The sequence below is a fragment of the Pan paniscus genome, chromosome 15 (genome assembly GCF_029289425.2).
Source record: "Pan paniscus chromosome 15, NHGRI_mPanPan1-v2.0_pri, whole genome shotgun sequence".
In the NCBI taxonomy this organism is placed as follows: Eukaryota; Metazoa; Chordata; class Mammalia; order Primates; family Hominidae; genus Pan; species Pan paniscus.
Window position 1 is genome coordinate 78,404,788 of NC_073264.2, and position 27,452 is coordinate 78,432,239.

General features: G+C 47.5%; 2 protein-coding genes across 7 annotated transcripts in view; one reads left to right on the forward strand and one right to left on the reverse strand.

Moving 5' to 3' along the window:
• Positions 1-96: 96 nt before the first annotated feature.
• GSTZ1 (glutathione S-transferase zeta 1) lies at positions 97-27,258 on the forward strand. Of its 4 annotated transcripts, none has more exons than XM_055097322.2 (9): positions 97-235; positions 3,928-3,979; positions 5,897-5,964; positions 6,531-6,611; positions 6,971-7,096; positions 8,181-8,259; positions 8,813-8,865; positions 9,368-9,417; positions 27,072-27,258. In XM_055097322.2, exons 1-9 carry the CDS (start codon positions 221-223, stop codon positions 27,109-27,111), a joined length of 564 nt encoding a protein of 187 aa, XP_054953297.1. In that variant the 5' UTR covers positions 97-220; the 3' UTR covers positions 27,112-27,258. The 4 variants fall into 4 exon arrangements, with proteins under 4 accessions (XP_054953297.1, XP_003808915.1, XP_003808916.1 ...); XM_003808867.5 differs by lacking the exon at positions 27,072-27,258 and adding an exon at positions 10,125-10,654; XM_003808868.5 differs by lacking the exons at positions 6,971-7,096; positions 27,072-27,258 and adding an exon at positions 10,125-10,654.
• Positions 14,103-27,452, reverse strand: part of TMED8 (transmembrane p24 trafficking protein family member 8) — a 42,353-nt gene continuing 29,003 nt past the window's right edge. For 2 of the 3 annotated variants that reach the window (XM_003808866.5, XM_008960977.4), the window contains 4 exons: positions 25,451-25,580; positions 22,805-22,931; positions 22,286-22,591; positions 14,103-21,080 (listed from right to left, as the gene is read on the reverse strand). In XM_003808866.5, coding sequence (XP_003808914.2) covers positions 20,863-21,080; positions 22,286-22,591; positions 22,805-22,931; positions 25,451-25,580 — 781 coding nt within the window. In that variant the 3' untranslated portion in view covers positions 14,103-20,862. The remainder of the gene's footprint in view (positions 21,081-22,285; positions 22,592-22,804; positions 22,932-25,450; positions 25,581-27,452) is intronic. The other variant, XM_055097319.2, reaches the window with a different exon arrangement.

The following is a 27,452-nucleotide window of genomic DNA, read 5'->3' on the forward strand; positions in this document are numbered from 1 at the left end:
CTCAGGGAACTGCAACTCCCAGCAGCCCCCAGGTACGGGGCGTGGCGGGAGAGCTGGGCGAGCCAGAGGCGACTGGAAGGATCTTTCTAGTCCAGCCCCTCGCTTTACCCGGACGAAAGACACGGGCCTGATTTCTTCGAGTCTCACTGAGCCTTAGTCGTCGGCAAGTCCCAGGCGCGAAGTTTCTCGGCCTGGAGGAGGGGGTCGCGCGAAGTGCCAGATGCAGGCGGGGAAGGTCTGTGACGCGCACCCGGGTGGAGGGAAACTGGTTGGACACCTGGAGACCCTGGGGGGCGGGGTCAGAAGTGAGCTGCCCCGCCCGCCCAGGCCGACAAGGACTCCCGGCGTGCAGTGCGTTGCGCCGGGCACGCTCTGCGCCTGCGTGCTGCGCGCTGCCCGCTGGGGCTCGAAGTTCCGGGAGGGTTGGGCCAGAGGAGGCGGTCCTGGTGGGGAGTGCGTAGCAGGGTGGAGTCGCTGTCTGGTCGCGCTTCACTTCTGCCTTGGCCTCCCTGCTCCCCATAACAGACCCCTCCCTCCACTAAGGCTTCCAAACGTCGCCCCAAGCCTCCCAATTTCTCGCAGCCCTTCATGCTGTTCTCTTGGCCCTAGCAGGAGGTGACCTTCCAGTAATGTTTGTATTTTAAGAGTCCCCGGGCCGGGCGCGGTGGCTCACACCTGTAATCCCAGCAATTTGGGAGGCCGAGGCGGGCGGATCACAAGGTCAGGAGATAGAGACCATCCTGGCTAACACGGTGAAACCCTGTCTCTATTAAAATACAAAAAAATTAGCCGGGCGTGGTAGCGGGCGCCTGTAGTCCCAGCTACTCGGGAGGCTGAGGCAGGAGAATGGCGTGAACCCGGGAGGCGGAGCTTGCAGTGAGCCGAGATCGCGCCACTGCACTCCAGCCTGGGCGACAGAGCGGGACTCCGGCTCAAAAAAAAAAAAAAAAAAGGCCCCGAGCGAGGAGAGGCAGTCATGACAATCACCTGGGGAGCTTCACGGCTTTCACATGTTCTTCCCGGGGCCCGCTCCAGAGCCACTCTGTTCATCTCTGGTGGAACGGGCTCGAGAATCTGCATGTTTTTATAAGCGGTCTAGATGATTCTTAACGTGCCGTGAAGTTTGAGAACCACTTTTATGGCACTAAGGAAGGTGGCACGTTAGATGGGACTTTGCGTCACGTTAATAATGTATAGTCCTCCCTCTTCCAAATGGGATTTTAGGAGTCTTTTTCTCAAATCATGTGTAAGACATGATTTAAAAATAAAATCTGCTAAAGTAATCAGAATGCATATTTGAATTGGAAACAGAAGTCTTCTAGGAGTGCTGATGAGATGGATACTTGGGCTTAAAGTTTAGTTCTACAAGTGCAGAAAGGAACGGGGCATGGTTTACATAGTTATCACTGGTAAGAGAAGGCAGAAATTGCCTAAGAGATTTCAGGTTTCCTGCTTGTGGGTCGTGATGGAGGGCAGCAGCATTTACCATGCTTCTGGTCACTCGTAGTACAGATCCAAAGGTGTAATCCAAAGGCATTTAGCCATTAGGTAAGGCATTTCTTCAGGGATTCTAAGCTAATTAATGTCTGCCACACTCTAGTGGTCACCAGCAGTCCCTGTCCCTTGGCACCAGGAGTCCCTGTAGCCTGGCTAGGTAAGGAAAGGGAGTTGCATCTCCAAATAAGGAAGATCCAGTTGTGGCCACCCAATTCCTCCTCTTCGAAAGACACTTTCTGCCCATCACCTGCTTTCTGTGCCAGGACCATCTTTACTTTCTCCACAAAAGGTACCTTCAGGACAGGCTGGGACTGCTGGGCTTGGGAACCATCTTGGAAGGGCCTAGGTTCCCACTTATACCCTTGCCATCTAGCAGACTGAGTTGGTAGTACAGGGATGGCAATAGCAAGTTCAGAGAGCAGCTTAATATGCTAGGGGTGGCAGAGGGGAGAGGGAGCTTTGGTGAAATGTCTATAGTCAGAGGGGTAGTAAACAGGGCATCTGAGAAGTTCTTTCAAGTTCTCCCCCATCCATAGGGATACACATGTTTTGGTGGGAAGATTCATGAGTGCTAATCACTGGCGAGTCTTTCCTGGGTTCCACTTTGAAATGTTGGCTCCCGAAGAAGTACCAGAGAAATTAACTTTGAGCCCCTTAAACCTTGGAGTAGAGATCGCACACCCAGCTGCCCCCAAGGGCCCAAAGGTAACAAAAATGAGAAAAGTGGGCCAGATATGGGCCATGGCAGACCTGAGAGCGCATACGCTGGTTGATGGGGGCTATTAGTCTGTTCCCATCAATTGCTGCTATTTAGGAACCCAAATCTGTCTCCAGATTTTTTTAAAGAAAAAAAACAAACAGGTGTTGTATATAAAATGTCATGACTTTTATTTTTATTTTATTTTATTATTTATTTATTTTGAGATGGTGTCTTGCTCTGTCCCCCAGGCTGGAGGGCAGTGACACGATCTTGGCTCACTGTATCCTCCGCCTCCTGGATTCAAGCAATTCTCATACCTCAGCCTCCCAAGTAGGTGTGATTACAGATGCACACCACCACACCTGGCTAATTTTTGTTTAGCCATGTTGTTTCGCCATGTTGGCCAGGCTGGTCTCGAACTCCTGACCTCAGGTGATCTGCTGGCCTCAGCCTCCCAAAGTGCTGGGATTACAGGCATGACCCACCATACTAGAATGAAATGTCCTGATTTTTAAACATTAGCAACTACTTGAAACATTTTAAACTACTGTGTTGAGCAAACAGAAATTCTGAGGGCCAGATAGGGCCCCAGTGAGCTGTCAGCTTTTGACCTCACCTTTGGGGTGAGTGAGCATATCTGCCAGCTGTTTTTATGGGGACAGCTGAGAGCCCGGAGGACTGCTGGGAGGTGGGGTTGAAGGAGATATGTACCAAAGCATCAAAAAATTAGAATTCCTTGTCTTTCTGCATTGCTAGAAGATGCCCTGCCATCATTTTAGGGCAACCCTTTGTTTTACAAATGAGGGAGCCGAAGATTTAAAAAGGCAGAGGTTTGTCCAAGGTCATGCAGAGCTGGTTCCTGCACCAGGTCCAGACTCCAGATGCCAGCTCCCAGCCCGCTCCACCACTCAAAATACTGCATCAAAACCAGGCCACGCTCTGTTGGGGGGACACCAAACCTGGCCCCAGCAGGAGCATAAGAAACTTCCTGCGAGTTGGAAAAAAATGCCTTTTTTTTTTTTTTTTTTTTTTGAGACGCAGTCTCGCTCTGGAGTGCAGTGGTGCAATCTCGGCCCACTGTGACCTCCACCTCCCAGGTTCAAGCTATTCTCTTACCTCAACCTCCTGAGTAGCTGAGATTACAGGCACCCACTACCACACCTGGCTCATTTTTTTTTTGTATTTTCAGTAGAGACAGGGTTTCACCATGTTGGCCAGGCTGGTCTCAAACTCCTCACCTCAAATGATCCACCCACCTTGGCTCCCAAAGTGCTAGGATTACAGGCGTGAGCCACTGTGCCTGGCCAGAAATGCCCTTTCTGACCAGAGTCAAAGTTCCCCCAATGCCTGGGTAGCCCAGCTTCCCCATTGGCTCCTGAAATCCACCCCTTTAGGTTTCCTTTCCCTGCTCAGAAGCTGTGCCAGAGGGGACATTCCCTGGGAGGCTGAGGGTCACCACGATACCATGACAGAGTCTGGCAAGGTATGGAAGGCACTCTCAGGCTAGCTGCCCCTTTGGGGGCCTCTTGGACCTCAGGAGCTCAAACCAGCACAATTTTGGGGCCAAGGGACCTCATGAGCCTCTCAGAGAGCTTGGAGTCTGCCCTGATTTGCACAGATGCAGGCCTGAAAGAGGAGGCTTGGCAGGATAGGAAGAAACGGTTGACTCCTCCCAAGCTGGAGCCCACCCAGCATGGGTTAACATGCGCCTTCGTCCTCTCTCTCCTCAGCCCATCCTCTATTCCTATTTCCGAAGCTCCTGCTCATGGAGAGTTCGAATTGGTAAGAGATGTGCCTCCTCCAGGATGAGTGCTGGAGTGGGGTGGACTGGGGCGGAGAAGCCCGGGTGCAAAGCTGGCTTGGGATGGAAGGGGTGCTCTGTCAGAGAGGACCTCACCCCCAGCAACCAGCATCCCCTGGCTCCTAGAACCCCCATCCCTGCATGGCATCTCCACCCCGGAAACACAGGGTGAGGGTGGGAGGAAGGGGGTTGTTTTTTTCCTTGGGACTGACCCTTCTCCCGACACTGCTCTCCAAAGCCCCTTGGCAACCATGTTTAAAGCAGGGTCACAAAATCCACATGCCCCTGGTAACTGGCAGGGGAACAGCTGGCCTCCTTCAGTTCTTATCTTATTTGAACTGGCAAAGCAAACAGAACGGGCCAGCGTCAGCCTCAGAGGCTTCAGAAAAGCAGAAACAAGGGCCCTGTGGCTAGTCCTTGTTTGACCCTTCCCTCCCTTGGCTTAACACAGCCTTTGGCAAAGGTCATAACCAAAGCAGCCTGTACTGAGGAAAAGCTCTGTGCTGAGTGCTTTTGTGTGCCTGATTCCATTTAAACCTCAGCAACCCTAGGAGGGAGGTACTATTATTACTGTCCCCATTGTATAGAGGAGGAAGCTGAGGCACAAAAAACTGAGGCAACATTCAGTAACTTGCCCAAGATCTTTCAGTTACTAAGAGGCAGAACTGGAATTTGAACCAGGTAGTCTGGCTCCAGAGGCCCATTAAGTTACTTGCCCAGGGCCACACAGTTAGCAAATGACTGTGATGAAATTTGAACCCAAGAAGCTTGCCTCCACAGTGTGGAGGCAAAGCCATCCTCCGTGACCCCTCCTCCATCCCATAGTCACTTGGTATTTGCTGGGATCAGTAAGCAAGAGCACTGGGTGCCAGGAGAAACTTTCCTCCAAGAAGATGAACCCATCCCTGGGCACCAGTACCTCTGCCCTGGCTGAGCCAGAAGCCGGAGCAATATAGGTGCTGTCTGTAGGGCCTGTGTGCTTTGGCCTTCCTCCTCCAGGTGTCTCCTCCAGCCCCAAACACTGTCACTCCCCAGACTGGAGCTGACCAACGCTAGGAGGAGCCTGGTATTGCCCAGGCTCTCTCCACACCATGACATGTCTGGTCCTCCTCCCCTCATTCCTTTGCCCTTCCCTGAGATTGGCCATCACCATACTTGAATGCCCAAATGTGTGTAATACATACATGCATGCACACGCACGCAGTCTTCTCCACTAGTGTTGACCCACCCAAGTTTTTTTTACCTTCAGCTTGCCAGGGGAAATTATCAAAAGGGATGGAGAGGAAATCTGGTGACTGGAGTCACAGCAAATGCTCTGAGGCCACCAAAGAGCCTGGTGCCTGTCTGGAATCTCTAGTAAACAGCCCTGAGAACAGAGAGAATAGATTGGAAGAGATTCTTCTCCAACAGAACAAGAGTGCCATCTGTCTGTGTGTGCTGTGTGTGGCCACCTGAGCCCCTTCCCTTGGCCCTTAGTTGCCTTCTTGAGGGAGTAATTGCATGTCTTCAACCAAGACACTGGTCACCACTGTTTAAGGCCCTGGGGGGGCACAGGTAAACACAACACAGCCTTGCTGTCCTCCAGGAGCCCACAGAGTGCCAGGGCATACACCTTTATCACCACCCAGGGGGGATGAGGGCCCCATTGGGGGGTCCAGATCGTGAGGTCTCTAAGAGTTCAGGGGTGAGTGAGGCAGAGCATCGTGCATCTGGGGTAGGGAGCACGTGGTGACAAGGAAAGCTGAGAGAAGGGGATAGTGCCACGGTGAGCCTTGACCACCCAGAAGTGTAGAGAAGCCTCCCCCTCTTTGGCCTTAATGTCACCCTAGAAGGGCTCTTTCCTTTAAGAGTACGGCGAGAGGCTGTTCTTTGACTCCGCTATGTGCGGTCTCTCCTAGCTCTGGCCTTGAAAGGCATCGACTACGAGACGGTGCCCATCAATCTCATAAAGGATGGGGGCCAACAGGTAAGAAGGCTGTGCCCAGACCACAATGTGGGAATTGGAGGCCTTGAACAGGCACCAGGCAGGGGAAAAAGGGGAGGCTCTGCCCCAGAGAAGTGAACCTGTGTCTTGTGGACTATCACTGCAGGAGGCTGCTGGCTCTCCCTTGTGGGACAAGGTGGCAAGCTGTGCAGTAGCAGGAGGCCTGGGAAGGGCCCAGGTCCAGGCTGTGTACCCCAGCCTGGGCTCTCCAGTGCCTGACCCTGGGAGGGTGGGTGGCGAGTGGGTCCCCACCCCATACTGGGCCCTCGGGATGGCTGACTAGGGTAGGAGCTGCCTTGGTGGCCACGGTGTGAGATGCAGGGAAAGCCCATAGCCAGGCTGTTAGGATGAAGCCTATGGCTCAGCAGCTGCTGGGCTTTGGGAGACTGCATGGATCCCCCAGGGATTACCCTGGGCCTAGGATTTAGGGCCTTCCCAGGGAAGGGAGATGGGGGTGGGTGGCAGGCCTGGGGTTCTCCTGCTTGCTTGGCTCTCCTCTGGCCAACTCAGGCCAGGCCACCCAGCCCACCAGGGCCTTGTCTCCACAGTTCTCTAAGGACTTCCAGGCACTGAATCCTATGAAGCAGGTGCCAGCCCTGAAGATTGATGGAATCACCATTCACCAGTCAGTGAGTGCAGGGCCTGGGGGAGGGCCCTCATGAGAGCAGTGCCCTGAATGAGAGCGCCTGACATCTCTTCCTCGCCTGTGTACAGTCAAGGTGCCTAGCACATAGGAGAGGCTCAATACAAGACTCGTGGGGAGGGTGCAAGGTTATTTAGGAAAATAAGGGAAGATTCAAGCACATGGAGAACCAAGTTCTGCATGATAAGGTCCAAAAAGGCTTATAGGGCTTGAGCTGAGCAGAAGCAGGGGGGAAGAGGTGTAGTGATGGTGCTGGAAGAGGAGAAGGAGGAGTTTGCTGGCCCCGTCCCCTCTGGTCTAGGGGTCCTGGGCCCTCTCCCTGCCTCACTGCTCCCCTCTGGACAGCTGGCCATCATTGAGTATCTAGAGGAGACGCGTCCCACTCCGCGACTTCTGCCTCAGGACCCAAAGAAGAGGGCCAGCGTGCGTATGATTTCTGACCTCATCGCTGGTGGCATCCAGCCCCTGCAGGTGTGGCACTTGTACACTTGCACCCTTGCACACCTGACACACTCTTACACTCACACATTGGCTGTGAGCTGCCCAGTGTGGGGGTGGGGGTGTCAAGGGAGGGAGGGGGATTCTCAGGGCCTCTAACCTGGACCATGTGAAAGAAGGGGGTGAAGATCGCAATCTCAGAATTCAGCCCCCCAGTGGGTCCCCCGCTGCGTTCCTAGAAGCTCTAGTTTCCAAGGACGCATGTACAGGTGCTTGGGGTGGGGAAAGGGCCAGAATGGCAGGGGAGAGACTGAGCAGGCCCCAGTCCAGGCCTCCTGCCTTTAACCAGAGCAGCTTCCCTTTCATCTGTGCTGTCTCAGTCATATACTGGGATACTTGTAGGATTTTATTTTTTAAGTGTCACTGTTAAAACAGACAACTAAGTATTAAAAACAGTTCATCTGTGCCAGCTTCTACTCTGAATGAGGAAATAGCCCCAGAAAGATGGAGTGACTTAGGAGTCCCACAGGTAGGTCGTAACAAAGTGGGGACTAAGTCAGAATCCCTGCATGCCTATGCCCTCTACCCCCATGTCACTTTAACAAAGGATGTTGGAGCAGACAGACATCTCCATTTTATAATGAGGAAACAGAGGCAAAATGGCTCCAGGGGTGCCAAGTTGGAGCCAGGCTGGAAATCTCTGGAAGCCGGTCCTGTGGACCTCCCTCATCCCAGCCCCACCCTCTTTCACACTCCCTCTCCTCACAGGGGACCATGCAAGGGAGAAGTGAGGGAGACAGGCCTCGAGTTGTGGGCACACCTGCCACAGCCATGGCCGCGTCCTGTGTCGCATGAATAGGGATTCTTGCACATCTCTGACGGAATCACGTGGCTTTTTGAGGCCACTGGGGCAGCCTGCGAAGGTGGCTGCTGGGATGGCTACCTCCCTCCAACCTCAGGGCCCTGGTTGAAGGAAGGGGCTCATGGAGCCTGGGGGAGAAGGGATAGACATCCAGCCAGGGGCAGATGGGAAGTGAACTTCCCTGAGGGGGTTTGGCGAAGGGGCAGCCCCCACCCAGCTCTCAGCGCAATCACAGATTTTCTTTGGGCTGCACAGAACCTGTCTGTCCTGAAGCAAGTGCGAGAGGAGATGCAGCTGACCTGGGCCCAGAACGCCATCACTTCTGGCTTTAACGGTGAGTCCTCACCCCTGTGAGCTGCCCCACAGTGGCCTCTTAGAGGTATGGCCCTCGCACACAGGGGCCTGGGTATCTGAACCAGCCTCCCAGGCTGCTTTGGGCCTGACAGTTGCATGGATGAGGGCAGGACTGGGGAGGCAATGGGCTGGGTGGGCATCCAGACCTTAGCTCCAGCACTTCTGGGAACCTTGGTCCCTGAGCCCACAGCCCTTCATAGCTGGATGGCCCAACTTCAGCTTCACTGCCTACTCCAGCTGGGAAACCAAGGCCAGCACAGCGCCAGCCATCAGAGTGAGAGCTGTCACCGTGGCCAGTGGCAGGGCTTGTCCACTCTAGTGGGGAAATGGTGATTGTCTGTGCGGAGCCTCAGGAAACAGAAGCTCATCCCTAACAGCTCTCTCGAGACCTGGCTGCCACATTCTCACCAGCAGCCATGCCCAGTCTGTCACTCAGTTGGGCGCCCATTTCATAACTATGGAGGCCAAGGCCCAGAAAGCTTTGTGTCCCCTCCCTGCGCCCAGAATAAGATGTTTATGTGGCCTCCCCACAGCCCTGGAGCAGATCCTACAGAGCACAGCGGGCATATACTGTGTAGGAGACGAGGTAAGCTGTCCCCAGACCTCCCCAGGCCCAGCCACAGTGGCTGCCTCCCTCATGCTGACCTCCCTCAAGCTCAGAGCTTCCTGAGAAGGTGTCTGCAGGGGGATCTCTGTGCCATGGGACACTCCTCAGCTCACTCCCACTAAACCATCTCAAGAGGGAGTTACTCAAGGTAGAAGACTGGCTGTGAGAGGATGAGGCGGGCCAGCATCAGTTGAGGGATTGTGCTAGATGATGTCTGAGCAGTCAAGGCAATCCATCTTCTCTGGCCCTCTCAACCCACAGAGTTGGTTGTCAGGGCAACTGGAGCATGGCCTGGGAGGGCACTTCAGCTCCGGGGGACAGACTTATGCAGGCCTAGGGCAGACAAGAATTGGGGGTGGGATGGGTGAAAGAGCCGAAGCAGATTGTTGGTACCCCCAGTAGAGTCGCAGTGGACACACCCAGTCCAGCCACTGAGTCTGGGGTATGCACCCTGATGGGAACCCACCGGACCCTCTTTCAGGTGACCATGGCTGATCTGTGCTTGGTGCCTCAGGTGGCAAATGCTGAAAGGTAAGAGAGAGCCCCGCCACCCTCCCTTCTCGTGGCTCTGCCCACAGTCAGGCCCCACTCAGCTGGTGAGATAGCATCTCATGCAGACTCTTCGCCAACCAGCCAAGGAGCCCACCATGCCAGGCCACATAGCCACTTCTGCCTGGAAGAGGGCAGAAGAAATTGGGGCAGTGCTCCTACTATGCCCACCACAGCCCAGATGAACCTGTATAGATAGCCCCAGCTCCTAAGAGGAGGTGGCTCACCTGGTGGACCCCCAAGAGCACCTGCCTGATGTCCTCAAATGTGGTGTGTCTGTGAGCAGTAGTGAGCTCTACCTCTGCATCCTTCCGTGAACCCTTTGGTAGGGCACAAATGAGCACCTCTCTGGAAGGCATCATGCTAGGCGTTAGGGATATGGAAACGTATGGCGCATTCCCTGCCCCCAAGAAGCTTACAACATGGGGGAAGAGTCTGTATATATAAATGCCTAGCACTGGGCCTTACACATAGTAGGTTCTCAAAGAAATAGGAACAGTAGGTAACAGATGCCAAATGATGCTGCACAAGACCTACCCATCCCCTATGAATAAGGGCTGCCCCATCGTCCTTCCCTGGACAGCTCCCTCGACCTCATCCAGCCCTGCCTCTCTGCTCCCCCTGCTGCATCAGGGCAGTCTCCCTGTGTCCCTGAAAACCTTAGCTTAGCAAGTGTTTCTCTACTACAGATTCAAGGTGGATCTCACCCCCTACCCTACCATCAGCTCCATCAACAAGAGGCTGCTGGTCTTGGAGGCCTTCCAGGTGTCTCACCCCTGCCGGCAGCCAGATACACCCACTGAGCTGAGGGCCTAGCTCCCAAATCCTGCCCCGTTGGCACAGGGCCACAGGAGCAGAAGCTGGGTGGGCTGAAGAGGCCTGGAAATGAGAGTCTTAATTGAGGAGATGGGAGACTCGAACTCTAGCCCTGGATCTGCCTTCCTGCTGAAACTTGTTCCACCTCAGTCCCCTCATCTGTCACACACATGTGGGGTGGAGTAGGGAGATGCGGGGAGCAGGGTGGGCAGGAATACTGTTATCTATGTGACGGGGCAGTCGTGAGGCTGAGATGAGAATGTGGATTAAAATGCCTGGCGTGCTCACCGTAACACCACGGGGAAGGCTGTGTGCCTTTTCTCATCCGCTTTTGTTGTGTGTGACTCCCAAAGAATGCCCACGCTGAAATTTGGCATGAATTAAACTGAAGCCCAGGCCTCTACCTTGTTTGTCTAAGACTGAGCTAGGTTCCAGAAGATGAACACTGTCCCTAGCTGGAATCCCCTGTGCCTGGACCAGTAGAGGAAGTCAGTCAGCCACTTGCCTACCCTGTGGCAGGCCTAGCCCGTGGGACCTAAGGGCAATGATGAGAAATATACCCAAAAGCCTGCCTGAAAGAATCAGACAAGATCCAGGGAGATAACAGACAGAAGCAGGAAAGCATCTAGTGACTGGCTGAGTTCTCAGGGCTAGGAATGGTACCGTTGTTAAATGTTCCACTCCAGGCTGGGCGCAGTGGCTCATGCCTATAATCCCTGCACTTTGGGAGGCCGAGGCAGGTGGATCACTTGAGGTCAGGAGTTCAAGACCAGCCTGGCCAACATGGTGAAACCCCGACTCTACTAAAAATACAAAAATTAGCCGGGTGTAGTGGCAGGTGCCTGTAGTCCCAGCTGAGGTGGGAGAATGGCTTGAACCTGGGAGGTGGAGGTTGCAGTGAGCAGAGATTGCGCCAGTGCACTCCAGCTTGGGAGATAGAGTGAGACTCCATCTAAAAAAAAAAAAAAAAACATATTCCACTCCAGCACTGAGAGGCCATTTGGCCCTCTCAACCAGTCCCTCGTCTTCAGGGCCAGCATTCTCCAGACCAGTCCCAGGATTAGGCACTCGGGGTAAATCCAGTCACAAATGGTGCTGGGAATGGGAGGCAGGCTCCCCCGTGGGCAGTGTGAGCAGCTACTGACCAGGCCAGCTTAGGAGACCAAGCAGGTAGCAATGTACCACGGGCTGCCCTGGAAGGGAGCAAGTTCCCATGCTTGGCAGTGTTCAGGCAGAACCAGGACCACCTCTGGGCAGAGATGCCGTACGGAGATTGGGGTAGCTTCTGGGGATGAAATGAGATGACTTTTTAGGAGCTTTACCTCTTGAAGGCCCCACCTCTGAATACTGTTGTATTGGAGATTAAGTTTCAACATGAATTTTAGAGGGGACATAAACATTTAAATCGTAGCAAAGACCATCACCTTTTTACAGGACATTTTCCAGTAGGGGCTTCTCTCAAACGGATGAGTGGTAAGTCAAGTCCTTCCTTTCAATATCACACTCAGCAGACACCTGATCCTGATATGCTAGAGGCACAGGGAGACTAGATATGTACGTGGTCTTCCCAGAGTGGGAGTGGCCACAGTGAAGGAAGAACAATGATGGAGGGGCCTGATACTGGTAATTCCAACTCTGTGGAAGTAACAAGTCCCCAGAAATACTTCAGAAGGAGGAAAGCAGTAGGGAGGTGCTATCAGGAAATACCTGAGAACAAAGCAAAAATTATAGGCTGTGTTCCTCAGAAATTTTACATATCCATTAAGGAAAGTGGCAAACTTACTGGATAAACAGGTGATACACATACTCATAAGGTACTATTTTATTTTTATTTTTATTTATTTATTTATTTTTTTGTGATGGAGTCTTGCTCTGTCATGCCCAGGCTGGAGTGCAGTGGTAAGAGCTCAGGTTCATTGCAACTTTCCACCTCCTGGGTTCAAGTGATTCTCCTGCCTCAGCCTCCCGAATACTGGGATTACAGGCGCATTGGTTAAGCTGGTCTCGAACTCCTGACCTCAGGTGATCTGCCCACTTCGGCCTCCCAAAGTGCTGGGATTACAGGCGTGAGCCACCGTGCCTGGCCAAGATATGGCTCCTCCTAACTTTTAGTGTTTTTGTTCTTGTTTTTTTTTTTGGAGACAGAGTCTCACTCTCTCGCCAGGCTGGAGTGCAGTGGAGCGATCTTGGTTCACTGCAACCTCCGCCTCCCAGGTTCAAGGGATTCTCCTGCCTCAGCCTCCCAAGTAGCTGGGACTACAGGCCCATGCCACCACACCCAGCTAATTTTTGTATTTTTAGTAGAGACAGGGTTTCACCATGTTGGCCAGAATGGTCTTGATCTCTTGACCTTGTGATCCACCTGCCTCGGTCTCCCAAAGTGCTGGGATTACAGGTGTGAGCCACCACGCCCGGCCTAGATATTTTATTAAAAAAAAATTTTTTTAGAGATGGAGTCTCACCGTGTTGCCCAGGCTGATCTTGATCCTCCCGCCTCAGCCTCCCAAGTAGCTGGGCCGGCTCTTACTTCTAAACATAACTTATTTAGCTCTTGCTTCCAAGGTCACAGCAATTCTACTTTCAGAGAATACTTTGAACTAAGGATAGCTGCTGAGTTTAAGCCAGAAGTGCACAGGTTAAAGAACATCAAGGCTGAATATCAAGAGCTGTAATGTGTGAGCTGCCTTTTGTAATCCTGAGCTATGTCAAGGTCAATGATATGACACATATGAATGCTTTTAAAAGTTAAAAAATAATCTTAAGGCCAGTTGCGGTGGCTCACACCTGTAATCCTAGCACTTTGGGAGGCTGAGGCGGGTGGATTGCCTGAGCTCAGGAGTTCAAGACCAGCCTGGGCAACATGGTGAAACCCTGTCTCTACTAAAATACAAAAAATTAGCTGGGCGTGGTGGCATGTGCCTGTAATTCCAGCTACTCAGGAGGCTGAGACAGGAGAATTGCTTGAACCAGGGAGGCAGAGGTTGCAGTAAGCCGAGATCATGCCACTGCACTCCAGCCTGGTGACAAAGTGAGACTCCATCTCAAAAAATAATAATAATCTTAAATATATTATGTGTTCACAGTGACATATTACATCCAGCATACCCAAACATGAATCATTAATGAGCTCCAGCTACATGGAATCTGCCTGGGCTTTTTGTTAGTTGTAGGGTAGTTTGGTGATTACATTCATTTAACTGAATTGTTTCAGATCCCTTCTCTTTTATGCTTCAGCCTCTAAAATATGTTGCAACAGAAAGCAGAGAATGATCTAACAGGTTCATTTTAGCATCACAGATATCACTGAAGGAAATATTTAAATGCCACCCTTCCCTGCTCAGATGTGAGTCCTTATTCTGCAACAGACACTAGGGATGTAGAGAGGCATTGTTTTAAAAGATAGCAAAGATATATTATGGTGTCACTTTTTGTAAATGAAAATAGGCTGAATTCATATGACCCAGATTACGTTAATGATTGGCCTGGTATCCGAAGTTGAGGTTCCAAATTTGAACAGAATATCTTCATGGGGAAACGGGCCTCACTGGGACCAAATGCTGACATAAAACTCAGAACTTACTAATCATCACTATAAACCCAGTTTTTCCAATCCCAGTTCCCAGGTCATGATACTCTGCCATGAATTTAAATGCAGATGAAAGATCTATTATTAATATTATTCTCAATTTTTTTTCTTTTTAGTTTTTCTTAACTTTCACAATCTTAATAGATTATGAAATAATTCATATGGGCTTATAGAATACCTTTCTTAAGATAAGGAAGATACATGAAAGACAAAGAATTTAAAATGTAAATCAGGTTCATTAAAATATAACTCAGATGTTACCAGGTGCATAGTGAAAAAGTTTATTTATGACAGATTCGAAAACTCGGAAGAGATGACAAAGAATGCACAAAAGCATCACAAAACTGTTACCTAATATAAAACACAAGAACTGAGCTACTTGAAGAAGCACAGCTCAGAATCATCAGTGTAATCGCAGTAACACACCCAGTGCCACAGGGTGATAAAAATGGTATTTTAAAAGAAAAACCACTCAGCAGGACACAAGAATTAAAGTAACAATTTGGTAAGAGCTCTTAGAAATCACAGATGTTGAAAGCATTTCTCATGATAGGGGACATGTAAAACAAGCTGACCATAATAAATGATTAGTTGGGATACTTTTGTATTTTAAAGAAAAAAGATAAAACAGTGACACGGTTTCCCTTCCAGACCCTTTTTGTAATGTCAGCAACAGTACATGATATAGAACAGTAAGAAAATAATGTCTTTGTAGTTGCCAATTGCTTAAATCTTTACGAAGAAAACATGATCATCTTTCAGTCAACTGACTGATCTGAGTACATGGCACCAAAGAAAGCCCTTCAGAAAATAGAAGCTAAATGGCATAAAGTAGTTTGGAAAATCTTCAAGCACCTCCCTTTATTCCAATTATCCTTTTCCAAAGTCTGGCTTTCTTATAATCCATCACTTTGATTACAAAACAGCTCTCTTCTGGGAATTTCAAAACACTTCCCGTTACGTTAAGGGAAAATGGGTACACCAGATTCATGGGTTACAGGATTGCTTTCTCCAGACTTGGCTTCTCTTTAACATGGCTAAATGGAAATAATTTAGCTTGGTTAAATGAAAGCTACTTCACTTACAGGATAATCTCAGGAGACATGAGTGGAGTTTTTCATATGGAATTTCTTAGTAAAATGTACTGTTTAGGATATGAGAGACGGAATTAAGATAATGTTTTCCAGATGATTCTTGGCCTGATCCTAAGAATCAACAATCAATAGCAAGGAACATTACACATTCAACCCTGAGTGATGAAGAGAGTTCAGGAAGAGAGCCCCTTAAACTCTGAATTAAGGGCTCTTTGGTAATATCATATACTATAATATTTCAAACCAAAACTTCAGAAGGGTTCATGATCCTATTTCAGGACTTTAGAAAATATACTTTGTCCTCCGGAAGCAATTTCACATATATTATTTTGCCCCCAGATAAGCCACAACTACCTGCTTAAATTTTTTTTTAAACTATGGAATTAAATAAACATGCATCTCTAGATTTCTAGGGCAACTTTTCATCATATCTTTGAAGAGTCATGACATTAACTCTGGTCCACATACCTGGGGCCTAAAAAAATCAGGTACATATAATAGGAATCACATCATGAGCCTAATTTCAAAGCCAGTGTCTTGCCTTTGGACTCAGTGTGTGAGGCATGCCTATTTGTAAATGAGCTCCACTATCATTGGCTTTAGGCAATAGTGTTTTCTTAGCTTAGAAATTTCTTACCTTAAGAATTCAAACAGGAGGGGCTTTGTTTAGCCTTCTTGGTTTAGGCAGGGACAATGCAACACTTGAGAGGCAGCAGTGATTTGTGAGCAAAATTCTAAGATATATTCAATAGGTTTGCTCTCCCTTCCCCCCATACTCCTACCCTTTGCCCCCTAATTTTATTTTGTTTTCCCTCATTGTGATCAATTTTAAAAGACAGTTCTCAAGCAGCACAAAACGGTGTAACTTATGCCCCTCCCTTATGCTCCACTAAAACAAGTCTCTTATGTAAATATTAGGGTCACTCAATTCCACACCTTAGAACCACTGGGGTTAAAAGGCAACCTTTTGCAGATAAGTGGTCTTAACAAACAAATATAAAAGCAGACTTTAGAGTCTGGGTTTCAACTAATTCTCTCAAAGAGGGACTGAGCAGGACTCATAAACAAACTTATATTTCCTATAGATTAAGACATTTTATGATAATACCTAATTCTACTGCTTAATATAAGACAGAGTTCAGATTTCACTCTTCCATATACATATTATAATGGGACAATATACACTTTTTTAAAAGTCTGAGTTTTTCTTTCCAAAATAACAAAAATATTTTTTAAAGTGCATGTATCAATTCATTAAGAAAAAAATAACTAAGAATGGTCTAATTCCAAATTGCTACCTACTTCCATGATAAAGCTACCTGTTATCTAAGGATTGAGTTTTAATATCAGAGTCCTGAGGACTTGTCATCAAGCAACAGAGGTTAGCATAAAGCCCTTCCGGAGCAGCTTCACAATCACTCTTGTACTGACATGCCAGTTAGTAAGGAAAACAGCAGAGATCATGGCCTGAGGGAAGGGGAAAATACAGCACAGGTTTTGAAAGATGGAGACCAAGAAACAATTTTTTTTTTTTTGAGACGGAATCTTGCTCTGTTGCCCAGTCTGGAGTGCAGTGGCATGATCTCGGCTCACTGCAACCTCTGCCTCCTGGGCTCAAGAAATTCTCCCTGCCTCTGCCTCCAGAGTAGCTGGGATTACAGGTGCCCGCCACCACACCCAGCTAATTTTTTGTATTTTTAGTAGCGACGGAGTTTCACTATGTTGGCCAGGCTGGTCTCGAACTCCTGGCCTAAGGTGGTCTGCCCACCTTGGCCTCCCAAAGTGCTGGGATTACAGGCATGGGCCATGGCGCCTGGCCTCCAAGAAACATTTTTATGAAGACCACCTCCTGGGTAACCCATGTTGAATGAAACAGGTCTGCTAAAAATCAGGGGCTCTCCAACAGAGCTGATATGCAGGGGACATTCTCAGCATTCTCTAATTGGACACTTGTCAAAAGGAACAGAATGTTAGAATCATCTTTGCCTAGGAATTGGTAGTTTAAAATTTTTACATTTATGTGGGGAGTGTGTGTATACATACATATACAGCAAACCAAAAATAAAATTCTAAATCCCCCAACCGGCTGAATGGACCCCTGTCTTGGCCCAGGGGATCTCAAAGGAACCTGAAAAACTAGTCCATGATGGGAAGACAGGGTGCCTCATATTATCGTCATATTACAGGGTGCCTCATATTACCCTCTTCCCTTTGGAATTTAAATACAACTGACCAGCATTAACATTAAAACAGAGATCTTAAGACTAACCAAACAGACTCTTTGTGGCAATAAAATACCAAATCCCAACCTGACTCTGGTATAGCATCACATGACAGCAGGCCCCAAAGGAAATTTACCCCCCAATATATTTATTTGACGTATTTTGAAATGGCCCTACAAAGCTGTCTCTTGTGGGGGAAACTGCATTCTGTAGAGAATCTCCTTCTCTTATTAGGTCTTTTCTGGAGAGTCTGACACCTTTTAAGGCCTAAAAAGAAATATTCATCATCTGTTCTCTCTGAAGCCTGCTACCTGGAGGCTTCATCTACATGACTTAAGCCAAGCCTCCCTTACTTTAACTTAAGCTGACTTCATCTTTTCAGGTAAAGTTTAACTCTCCCAACCAATTGCCAGTCAGGAACTCTTTGATCTACCTCTGACCTGGAAACCCCCATCTTCAAGATGTCCTGCCTTTCCAGGCCAAACCAGTGTATACCTTACATGTATTGATTTATGGCTTTGCCTGGACCTTCTGTCTCCCTCAAATGTATAAAACTGTAACCCGACTACCTTGGGCACATGTTCTAAGAACCTCCTGAGGCCCCGTCACGGGCTCTGAACCTTGGCAAAATAAACCTCTAAATGTATTGAGACCTGTCTCAGATACTTTTTGGTTTACAATATATTTCTTTTAAGCTGTTTGCTGAAATTTTTTCACAATAAAACACTGGGGGAAAAAAATCAATACTTTAAATATGTCTTCCTTTCTAAAAGGCCCATCTCTCAACAAAGTGGCAAAACTAAAACTAAAGAAATTTAAGAACTCAGTCACTCTCTATAGAGAATTCCAATCTCTCTCCTACTATGAAGCACTTTCTTTCAATTGTTTGTTACTATTTGTTTGTGCTCTAGAGAACAGGGTGAGGATCAAAGCAAACGGTTTTCATTTCATTGTTTGGGTCTATAAATTTGGACTGGGAGGGGCTGAGGAAATGACTGTCTCTTAGAATTTGCTGGGCTGTGGGTTCTCAGTAATTACCTGTGCTTCAGTAAGTAGTATCTTGCCCCTAAAGTTCAATTATTTCAGAAATGTAACGTGAAAATAGTGAATTAGACAGTGAAAATAGTGAATTAGACAGTGAAAATATCTTCTTTTAGCTATTTTGTGCTAATGGAACACAGAAACCCTGACAGTTGGTGAAAAACCAGTATGAATGAAATGTAACCATGCTCAGGACTTCAAAAGTGACCAGACCCTAACAGGCACACAGAGGTGAGGGGAACAAGTCCCTTAGGCTTCCCTGATGCAACAGAACTAGGATTCCAAAGAAAATAAGCAGAGAATCTCATGGTGAAAATAAATAATAACAAGTGTTATCCTTGGGAGCTTGCTGTGTATGGCCTGACTGTTTCAATTTGAGAGAAAGGCAGAAGTTAATAATAAACAGGAAAAATAAGCAAGGCTTTCGCTGACTAGAAAACAGCTCAGTAGAAAATTATTTTACAAAGATTATATTCAGTTAGCTAAGGCATGATTCAACTTCAATGATGCAAGAGCGGTCACTCAGCTATCCAATGGGATGACACACAGCAAATCAGCTCTTCACTGCCTCAACAGACAGTCACTAAAATAATTTCTTTAAAGGTATATAAATTTTGGCCAGTGTAATCCTCTACAAAACACATTTGCAAATATAAAATAATGGAGGTATGATGCTGCTCAGAGAATGGGAATGCTCTGGCAGTCCCCAACATCCTATCCCGCTTGGGGCTTTGCTCCGAGGGGAAGAGCAGGTGCAGGATATATTGCCCTTTGATGTGATGTAGATGCTACTAGGGACCCACTGGGAAGAGTCCCGTTCCTTGAGTTATGCTACTGTAGGGATAGACCCTTGGTGTGAGGAATCCAACAATGAAGGAGTGAGTCAAAGGAAACATCACAAAGAAGGTGACTCCTCAGAGGAGACAAAGGACTCTGAAATCCTGGAATCACGGGATATCTCTGATTGGTTAGGGAACTCCTCTGCACTCAATCTCCAGCAAATGGGCAGATTCCCTCACAACTTAGAATTTTTCACGGGGAGTGCTGGACTGTACCCCAAACATGGAGTAAGGTGGCATCATCCATCTCTGAAGGGCCATACTCCTCGCAAAGCCGTCACAGGACTGACCTACAGAAATAAAACATCATCGCTTCCCAAATTCTCCTAAAAATATCATCTTTAACTCCATAAAAGAGGGGGCTTCAGTGGCTCAGAACAGATGGGAAGCCTTCTGAGAAACAGATGGAAACTGTTTCAAAGGCAAAATGAAATGTGCTAAAAAAATAAATACAGTAATAAATAAATCTAATTCTTCTTCAGAATTCGTAGGCAGTAACAGACATAACATGAGGAGTAAGAGACAGGGAGGTACAAACACAGAGACTGATGAGGTCCCATCTCACCTCCGTCTCCTCCGCCTGGGGGCCCAGCAGCTGGTGCTCTGGTGACCACTGGCTGCAGCACTACCTGCACTCATGTGGCACTCCTGAGCCTCAGGGGTGACACAGTAGGAAATGCTGTCACCAGGGAAATGCAAGCTTTGGTCAGGTAAAGAACAAATACAATCAGCAGCAATAGTGAAGCTTCATTATCACCTAAACTAAGGGACTTTGAACACCAAAAGCTTTAAGCCCTCAATGCAAGAAACCTAAATGCAGAAACTTTGGAAACCTGATTGGGTTTCACTGCATTTGATTCCAAAGCAACATTTCTAAACAGCACTCCTACTCTAAAGACAAAAAAAAGCGGTGGGGACTCTGGAGTGTTTTTTGTTTTTCATCTTCTCTGTCAGATGATACCATTCCTTCTTTGATTATACCAAAAAAAAAAAAAAAAAAAAAGTAACACTTGACTTTCAAATATGTGGGTTCTGACATCAATTCAGTACCTAATTTCCACTCTCTCCACTTTGACTGCCAGTGCCCATAGTAAGGGAAACCAGCTCTTGGAATAGGAAATAATGGGGGCAGTTTTTCTTCCCACACGATCTTAGGTTACATTGATCATCACTTGAGATTGCATGAATGTTCTTGCTGTAATGGCAAAAACATAGACTTAGGAAAGAGAAAGGAGGAGGCGTCTACCATCAGGAATAGTAATAGCCCTCCAAAGGCAGTGTGGTCTCCCAGCTATGCAGCGACCAAGAATAACCAGCAGGCAGGAATATGGCAGTGGTGACAGGCTGGATAGAGCTTTCTCCAACCAAAAGATTGGGCTCCTTCATGGGCAATGTGCTTTTCCCTCTTCTGGCACCTCAACAACTGAAGAGACTGGGTGCCACTAAATGCACTGGCAATAAGGGCTGTGGGAGAGGAGAGGGCAGCAATCTGAATGATAAACCTGTGCCAAGATGAATCTGTTTTTAAAAAACAACGCCCTGCTTCCTTTTAGGCTTGTGCCCCATAGGTGCCTTCAAGAGGGAATTTGCTGGAGTCTGAAGCAAGAAGGGTATGAGTCAGGGACTACAGAACAGGGGCACTACACCACCACCTGCAGAAGCCAAGAAGGGGAAAAAGCTACATGGGCCAACAGTCAGGCACGCCAGACAGGGTGTGAGGCTCAGCAGCCCCCCATGAACCTTTGGCTCTTGCCTATCCCAAACAAGAGGCACCAGCTGGCAGCCTGCTTCAGCCAGCAAATACAGCCTGCCCCCGTCCCAGCAGTCCTTCAGCTGGTGTAGTAGATGTGGAAGTAGAGAGTCTTGTTGCGCAGCAGGGAGTAGGAGTTGTCAAACTTGAGCAGGTAGATGCCCTCACCAGGGTAGTCATGGCTGCCAGCCTGCACATCTCGGTGGCTGTCCCGCCGGTACACAGGCATGACCTCCCCATAGCGACCCCGCAAGGAGCTCCTGGAGCCTCTCTCCACATCGCCAGCTGGAACGGGTTCTGCATGAGCAAAATGGCAGAGTGTTCAAAGACTGCGTAAGTCCTGCCTGAAGGTGAGCGGAAGGACCAGGTGACCCAGTGGCTTTCACAGAGAGGGGAGGTTATTGCCCTTCTACAGACATTTGGAAATGTCTGGTGATCTTTTGGTCATCACAGTGACTATTAGGTGATATCTGCATTTAGTACCCAAGGGTCCAGGAGTGCTAAAATCAGGATAGTACCTACACAACAAACAAGTGTCCCATCCCAAATGCCAATAATGTCTCCACTGAGAAACAATGATTTAGCCTGAGAGGAGCCTTCCTAGCTTCAGAAGTGTCTGGACATTTCTGAGAGGGAGAAAGAGATATTTAGAAGGAAAGATCCCGATATTCTTTCATTTAATAGGTGAAAGGACTAGCTAATGAAGATAGGAATTGCAGATAAACATGCTATACAGTGACCCTAGGATCTTTACCTGGCTTCCTGAAAAGCAGCAAATAAGATACAAGGTTCTCCGCTTTCCCAAATACCTGTAGATTTCCCTGCACGCTTGCTTTTCTATGAAGAAGCACGTTAAGGGATTGACTTTAAGATTATATAAGAAAATCAAGGAATAAGAGGAATAAGACTAATGCTTAGGACCTACTCTTACGTTACCTGAAAAAATGCCTCTGGGCCATCCTTTGTGTAGTGTGTAGACACTACAAATAACAGCTGGAATGGAGCCCGGAGACCCTTTTAAAACTTGTCTGGGCATGAAGTAAAGAAGTAACCAATAGCCAGCTATGAGAGTTTGGGATAGGGAGAGAATGGATACCTTTAGCAAACTGTAATCACTCACTTTGGTTCCAGGCCAAGAATAAATATCTACAAACTAAGAGAGAGATGTAAAATAATCTCTGGCTTACATGCGACCTGAATGACCATCCCTCTAAACTGCCGCATGACTCACCCTCTCTCTGCTCCTGCCCCATCCCTGCCCCCAGGAAGGTGCTGGGAAAACAATGAGGTACCGATAAAGGAAAAGAGGCTTTCTTTCAACTAAGGCAGCAGTATCAACCCCACCAGAATGTTCTCTTTGGCCGGTACCACTCAGCTTAGCTTGTAATGCTGAGTTCCTCAACTGCATTCAAAGGAAGAGGAGGACTGGTACAACCCACGAAATGGACACCAGAAATCAGGTTAAGCCAGAAAACTGCAAATTAGGTTAAAATTAAATTTACCTTCAATCTCTTCCTCCTCTTCCTCTTCTTCATCCTCATCGTCACTGGAATCACTGACCTGCACAGTTATGTCAGTGCTAGTTACAGGGGTCCAGTCAAAATAAACTCCAAAGCCAATGTCATAGTCATCGGTCGCAAACTCCCAGCAGACACGCTTCCCCTCTGGATGAGTAGGTACCCGGATGGTCACCACCTCACCACGCTTCACCACCAGACGGCTGTTCTTCTCTTTGCCCAGCTTGCTTTTGAATTCCTTCACCTTGGCAAAGGTCCAGATGCATGGAGGAGCCATCAGAGGTGGGGAGACTGAAAGGACAAGCAGCTTAGCACTGAGAAACCACGAGGAAACATGAGTACCCCGGGCATTTTGCTAAGAGAGGTTGGCACAGTCAGACATTCTTTCTACTGCCTTGACTTCCTTTCACAAGTCATTTTCTTTCCTTCCATTTGTCTGTCTGCCTGCCTTTCTTTGAGTATCTACTGGAAACAAACCACCTCCTTTACTCCCAAAGGTCTCACCTTTCCTGTGGTCCCCCAGAAGATCTGCAGATTCCAAATCAGCTGAAAGAACATCTATAGCTCCTGTATGTTCAGACTGGATCATAACGATGTCCCCAGACCTCTGTGGAACTTGATACTTGGCCATCTGCACAACAGAACTCTGGTTAAAGGAGTATTCGAGTGGCAGATTCTAATTAATCTCTTTTTGCATGAAGGCTGCCCCACCCCTGCTCTATTATCTCCACTATCCCCACTCAAAGCTTAATGTACTAGTCAATGTTCCTTCTCTTTCTTCCAAATAGGAGTTGCTAATAAATTCTACTAATTTTTTAAAGCCATCAAAATATTCCATTGTTTAAAGACTGTTTCCTACCTTTTGCAACTTTCCTGCTCCAAACCTTTATAAGGTCCTTGTCCGCCAATACCCTAGCAGGTTGTTGACAGTACTTGCATTGACTATGATTCTGGGCCATGCCTTGGTCTTACCTCACCTGCACAGTACCTCCCTGAGCCTCCTCTTATTAATAGCTCTTGCTCCTAGGGTTTAGTTTGACTCCCACTCTGCCACACATCCTCCTGCTACAATTCCCACTCAAGGGTTACTTCTACATTACTGTCAATCAGCTCTCCAAAGCACTGCAGAGACAGAATCTGGTTTATAGTCTTTCTCTCTCATCCACAGCCCACCTTGGGCTACAGATTGTCTCAGTCTTGAAGTCACTAACAGTGTTCTATCAATAGTTACAATTTCACCTTAGACCAGCCCCAGGACTTGCATTTAAACAGTACATTTGCTGCCAGACGTCTGACTTACATGGAAGAATGCAAATGGCATTTGATACTCAAAGCCCTCACTAACCCATGCGGGAGCTTACAATGTCTCCCTGGTGAGTTTCCCTTCAAATCACTCAGATTAGTGTTCCTGGTTTCATGCTATTATACCTTAATTTCCTGCCCCTTCTCCAAACAGTTGGCAGGCAACTCAACAAGAAATCTATACCTATTGCCCACAGGGGAGAGCACATCAGTGAGTCAGTAATCCAGTTAAGAGGCTGGAATTGTATTTGTGAGAAATAAATAAATCAAGTTTGTAATCCTCCCAGGCTGTATTCTCATAATATCTGTTTCTGGAGAATAAGCCCTCCAGTTCTCATCTCCTTTGCTAACTGAAATGAATCAGACTTTGGCTAGTGTGCTTAAATAAATCCTTCCTTTTCTAAAATGCTAAATAAAGGATTAGGTTGCAACATATTAGCTACATAGCCTTAGTAAAGTCTCTAACAGCCCTCAGCCTCAGTTTCCTCATTTCTTTCTTTCATTCTTTTTGAGACAGAGTTTTGCTCTTGTTGCCCAGGCTGGAGTGCAATGGCACGATCTCAGCTCACTGCAACCTCCACCTCCCAGGTTCAAGCAATTCTCCTGCCTCAGCCTCCTGAGTAGCTGGGATTACAGGCACCTGCCAACACACCCAGCTAATTTTGTATTTTTAGTAGAGACGGGGTTTTTCCATGTTGGTCAGGCTGGTCTCAAACCCCTGACCTCAGGTGATCTGCCTGCCTCGGCCTCCCAAAGTGCTGGGATTACAGGCATGAGCCACCGTGCCCAGCCAGTTTCCTCATTTCTTAAATGGAGACACAATGGCACCTATCTGACAAGATTGTTCTCAGGAGTAAATGAAGTGTTACAGATACAAATGCTTGTAAACTGTAAAGTATTATACAAATCTAATTATAACGCCTGGTGGTGTCTTCATTGACACTAATACCAACCATTATTCTAACACATATGCTAATAAATGATAGAAACAACCCCACCCCCCCATCCCTCCATGGCAGGGGCACCACTACACCATCACTTCCATACAGCTACTTGGAAGGCTGAGGCAGGAGGATCAATTGAGCCCAGGAGTTTGAGGCTGCAGTGAGCCATGACTGCACCATCGCACTGAAGCCGGGTGACAGAGTGAGACCTTTGTCTCAAAAAAAAAAAAAAAAAAATCAAGGCCAGGCACAGTGGCTCACATCTGTAATCATAGCACTTTGGGAGGTCGAGGCGGGTGGATCACCTGAGGTCAGGAGTTCGAGACTAGCCTGACCAATATGGTGAAGCCCTGCCTCTACTAAAAATACAAAAATTAGCCGGGCGTGGTGGCATGTGCCTGTAATCCCAGCTACTCGGGAGGCTGAGGTGGGACAATCACTTGAACCCAGGAGGCGGAGGTTGCAGTGAGCCAAGATCGTGCCACTGCACTCCAGCCTGGGTGACAGAGGGAGACCCTGTCTCAAAAAAAAAAAAAAAAAAAAAGCTTCTGTGGAATCTTTGTCATAAATACTAAATAGATCTACCACAAGAAAAGCAAGAGCAAAATAGTCCAATGACTTCAGGCTCCTCAATGAAGAGGATTTTAGAGAACACATGAACATTCATTCTAACACTTCGTTTTCTGAATCGGTGCCTACTGGGTGCCAGTACAATGATGGGCCCTGTGGAAGATACAAATAATCATTCTCCAAATAATAATGAAGACCAAGATGCCCTAAATTAGAGGGCAAAGAGAGAATTCCGGGAGCCACCCTCGCAGTGCTTTCTAATTCCAACCCAACCACTATGTGTCCACATTCTGGTGCCTCCTTTCATAAGAAAGAGCCAGAATCTGCCCCCTACCTCATTGAGGACCTGGGCCTGGTCTGCAGGCAGCAAATCCTGTTTCACCAAGGCCTGAGCCTCCAAGGGACCAGTTGCTTTCCGCAGATCTTCCGTGGCATCCTTACTCACTGGAGATACCATCTGTGGCCTCTCGGAGGAAGAGAGCATGTTAATTCAAGGACTCTTTGAAAAGACTCAATCATCCTGGAGAAACTTTGAAATAAAACAACATTCGAGACACCCCCTGCCCCACCTGCCCCTGGCATTTAGCTCTACTGTCACCTTAGCCACCACTGCCCAGGGCTGAATTGGTCCACAGTAAAGTGTTGACAGTGTGAAAACAAAGACTAACAAGGCCAGGTCAAAGGCTAGGAGAACCATGGAAAACACACAGCTCCATCATCTGAGATGGACTGCTGGTCTGTTTTTTTTGTTTTGTTTTGTTTTTTTTGTCATTGTTGTTTCTTTTATTTATTTTAGTTGACAAAGTGTATATATGTATGGTGTACAATGTGCTGTTTTGATATATGTACACATTGTAAAATGATTAAATTGCGCTAATTAACATATCCATCCCCTCACATACTCCTTTTTGTGGTGAGAACATTTAAAATCTACTGTCTTAGCAATTTTCAAGTATACGTTGTTATTAACTATTGTCACCATGTTGTACAAAGATCTCCAGAACTTGTTCCTCCTTCTAACACCTTATACCACTTGACCAACATCTCCCCATCCCACCCCCTGGCCCCAACACCTATTAACCACCATCCTGCCCTCGGCTTCTATGAGTTCCAATGTTATTCCTCACTCTGCGGCCCACAGGGCCCACAGAATTTTAACCGAGGAATTAGTAGAATCTCAGTTCAGTTCTACACACAAAGCCACTGGCTAGAAGCAAAAGGAGGAGGCCTGCCTAAGGGAGATTGGGCACCAAAACAAAGTACAAAGTGATGATCAAGGCAACCCTCTCTGCAGTTATCCCTGAGGCAGTCTTTCAGCAGATCCGTTTCATACCCTGTCCCCGTTCAGTGCTAGGGGTCATCACTTTCTCTCCTTTTTAAAGCACATTAATCAACAATCCCAACAGCTTCAAACACAGCTATGTGAATAGTTGTTTGTTTTCTGGCGGAGTGCACCAGTGATGCATCTCACCACAACCTCAAGCAATTCTCCTGCCTCAGCCTCCCGAGTAGCTGGGATCACAGGCATGTGCCACCACACCCGGCTAATTGTGTATTTTTAGTAGAGACAGTGTTTCTCCATGTTGTTGGTCAGGCTGGTCTCGATCTCCCGACCTCAGGTGATCTGCCTGCCTAGGCCTCCCAAAGTACTAGGATTACAGGCGTGAGCCACCATGCTCAGCCATGAATAGTTGATTATAAAGATGCAAGGGAATGATTGATGCTCTCTTCCATTTCCCCTGGCCTCACAAAAACTAGAAAATTAGTGCCAGGGCTATAGCAAAATAACCCAGGCCTTTTGGGAATCTGTTGCTGATAAAAGGTGACATGGATTTTTTTGAATGGCAGTTATCCAAGTATGGTCTAGGGGCCCTTCGGGGGAGTCTATGAAGTTCAAACTGTTTCATAATAACACTAAAATGTTATTTCCCTTTTTTCATTCTCATTTTCTCAAGAGTGTGCAGTGGAATTTTCCAGAGACTATACGACATGTGATACCGCAATAGAATGAACTCAGAAGCAGAGCTGAGAATCCAACTGCCTTTTATTAAGCCAAACATTAAAGAGATTTACAATGTCTCTCTTTGTACTACATTCTTTGCTTTGAAAATTAGTTGTTTTTAAGTAAAAACATGTTTTATATATAGCATGTGATGAGTTATTATTTTTAAATGAACAAATAATCATATTCTAATTTTTCAGTTTTAATTTCTTTTTTTTTTTTTGAGACAGAGTCTCACTCTGTCGCCCAGGCTGGAGTGCAGTGGCGCGATCTCAGCTCACTGCAAGCTCCGCCTCCCGGGTTCACGCCGTTCTCCTGCCTCACCCTCCCGAGT

Excerpts from the sequence above, each read along its gene's own strand:
- GSTZ1 (XM_003808867.5), top strand. Across the intron at positions 5,965-6,530 it reads TAAAGGATGGGGGCCAACAG|TTCTCTAAGGACTTCCAGGC; the intron begins GTAAGAAGGCTG and ends TTGTCTCCACAG. Across the intron at positions 6,612-6,970 it reads GAATCACCATTCACCAGTCA|CTGGCCATCATTGAGTATCT; the intron begins GTGAGTGCAGGG and ends CCCTCTGGACAG.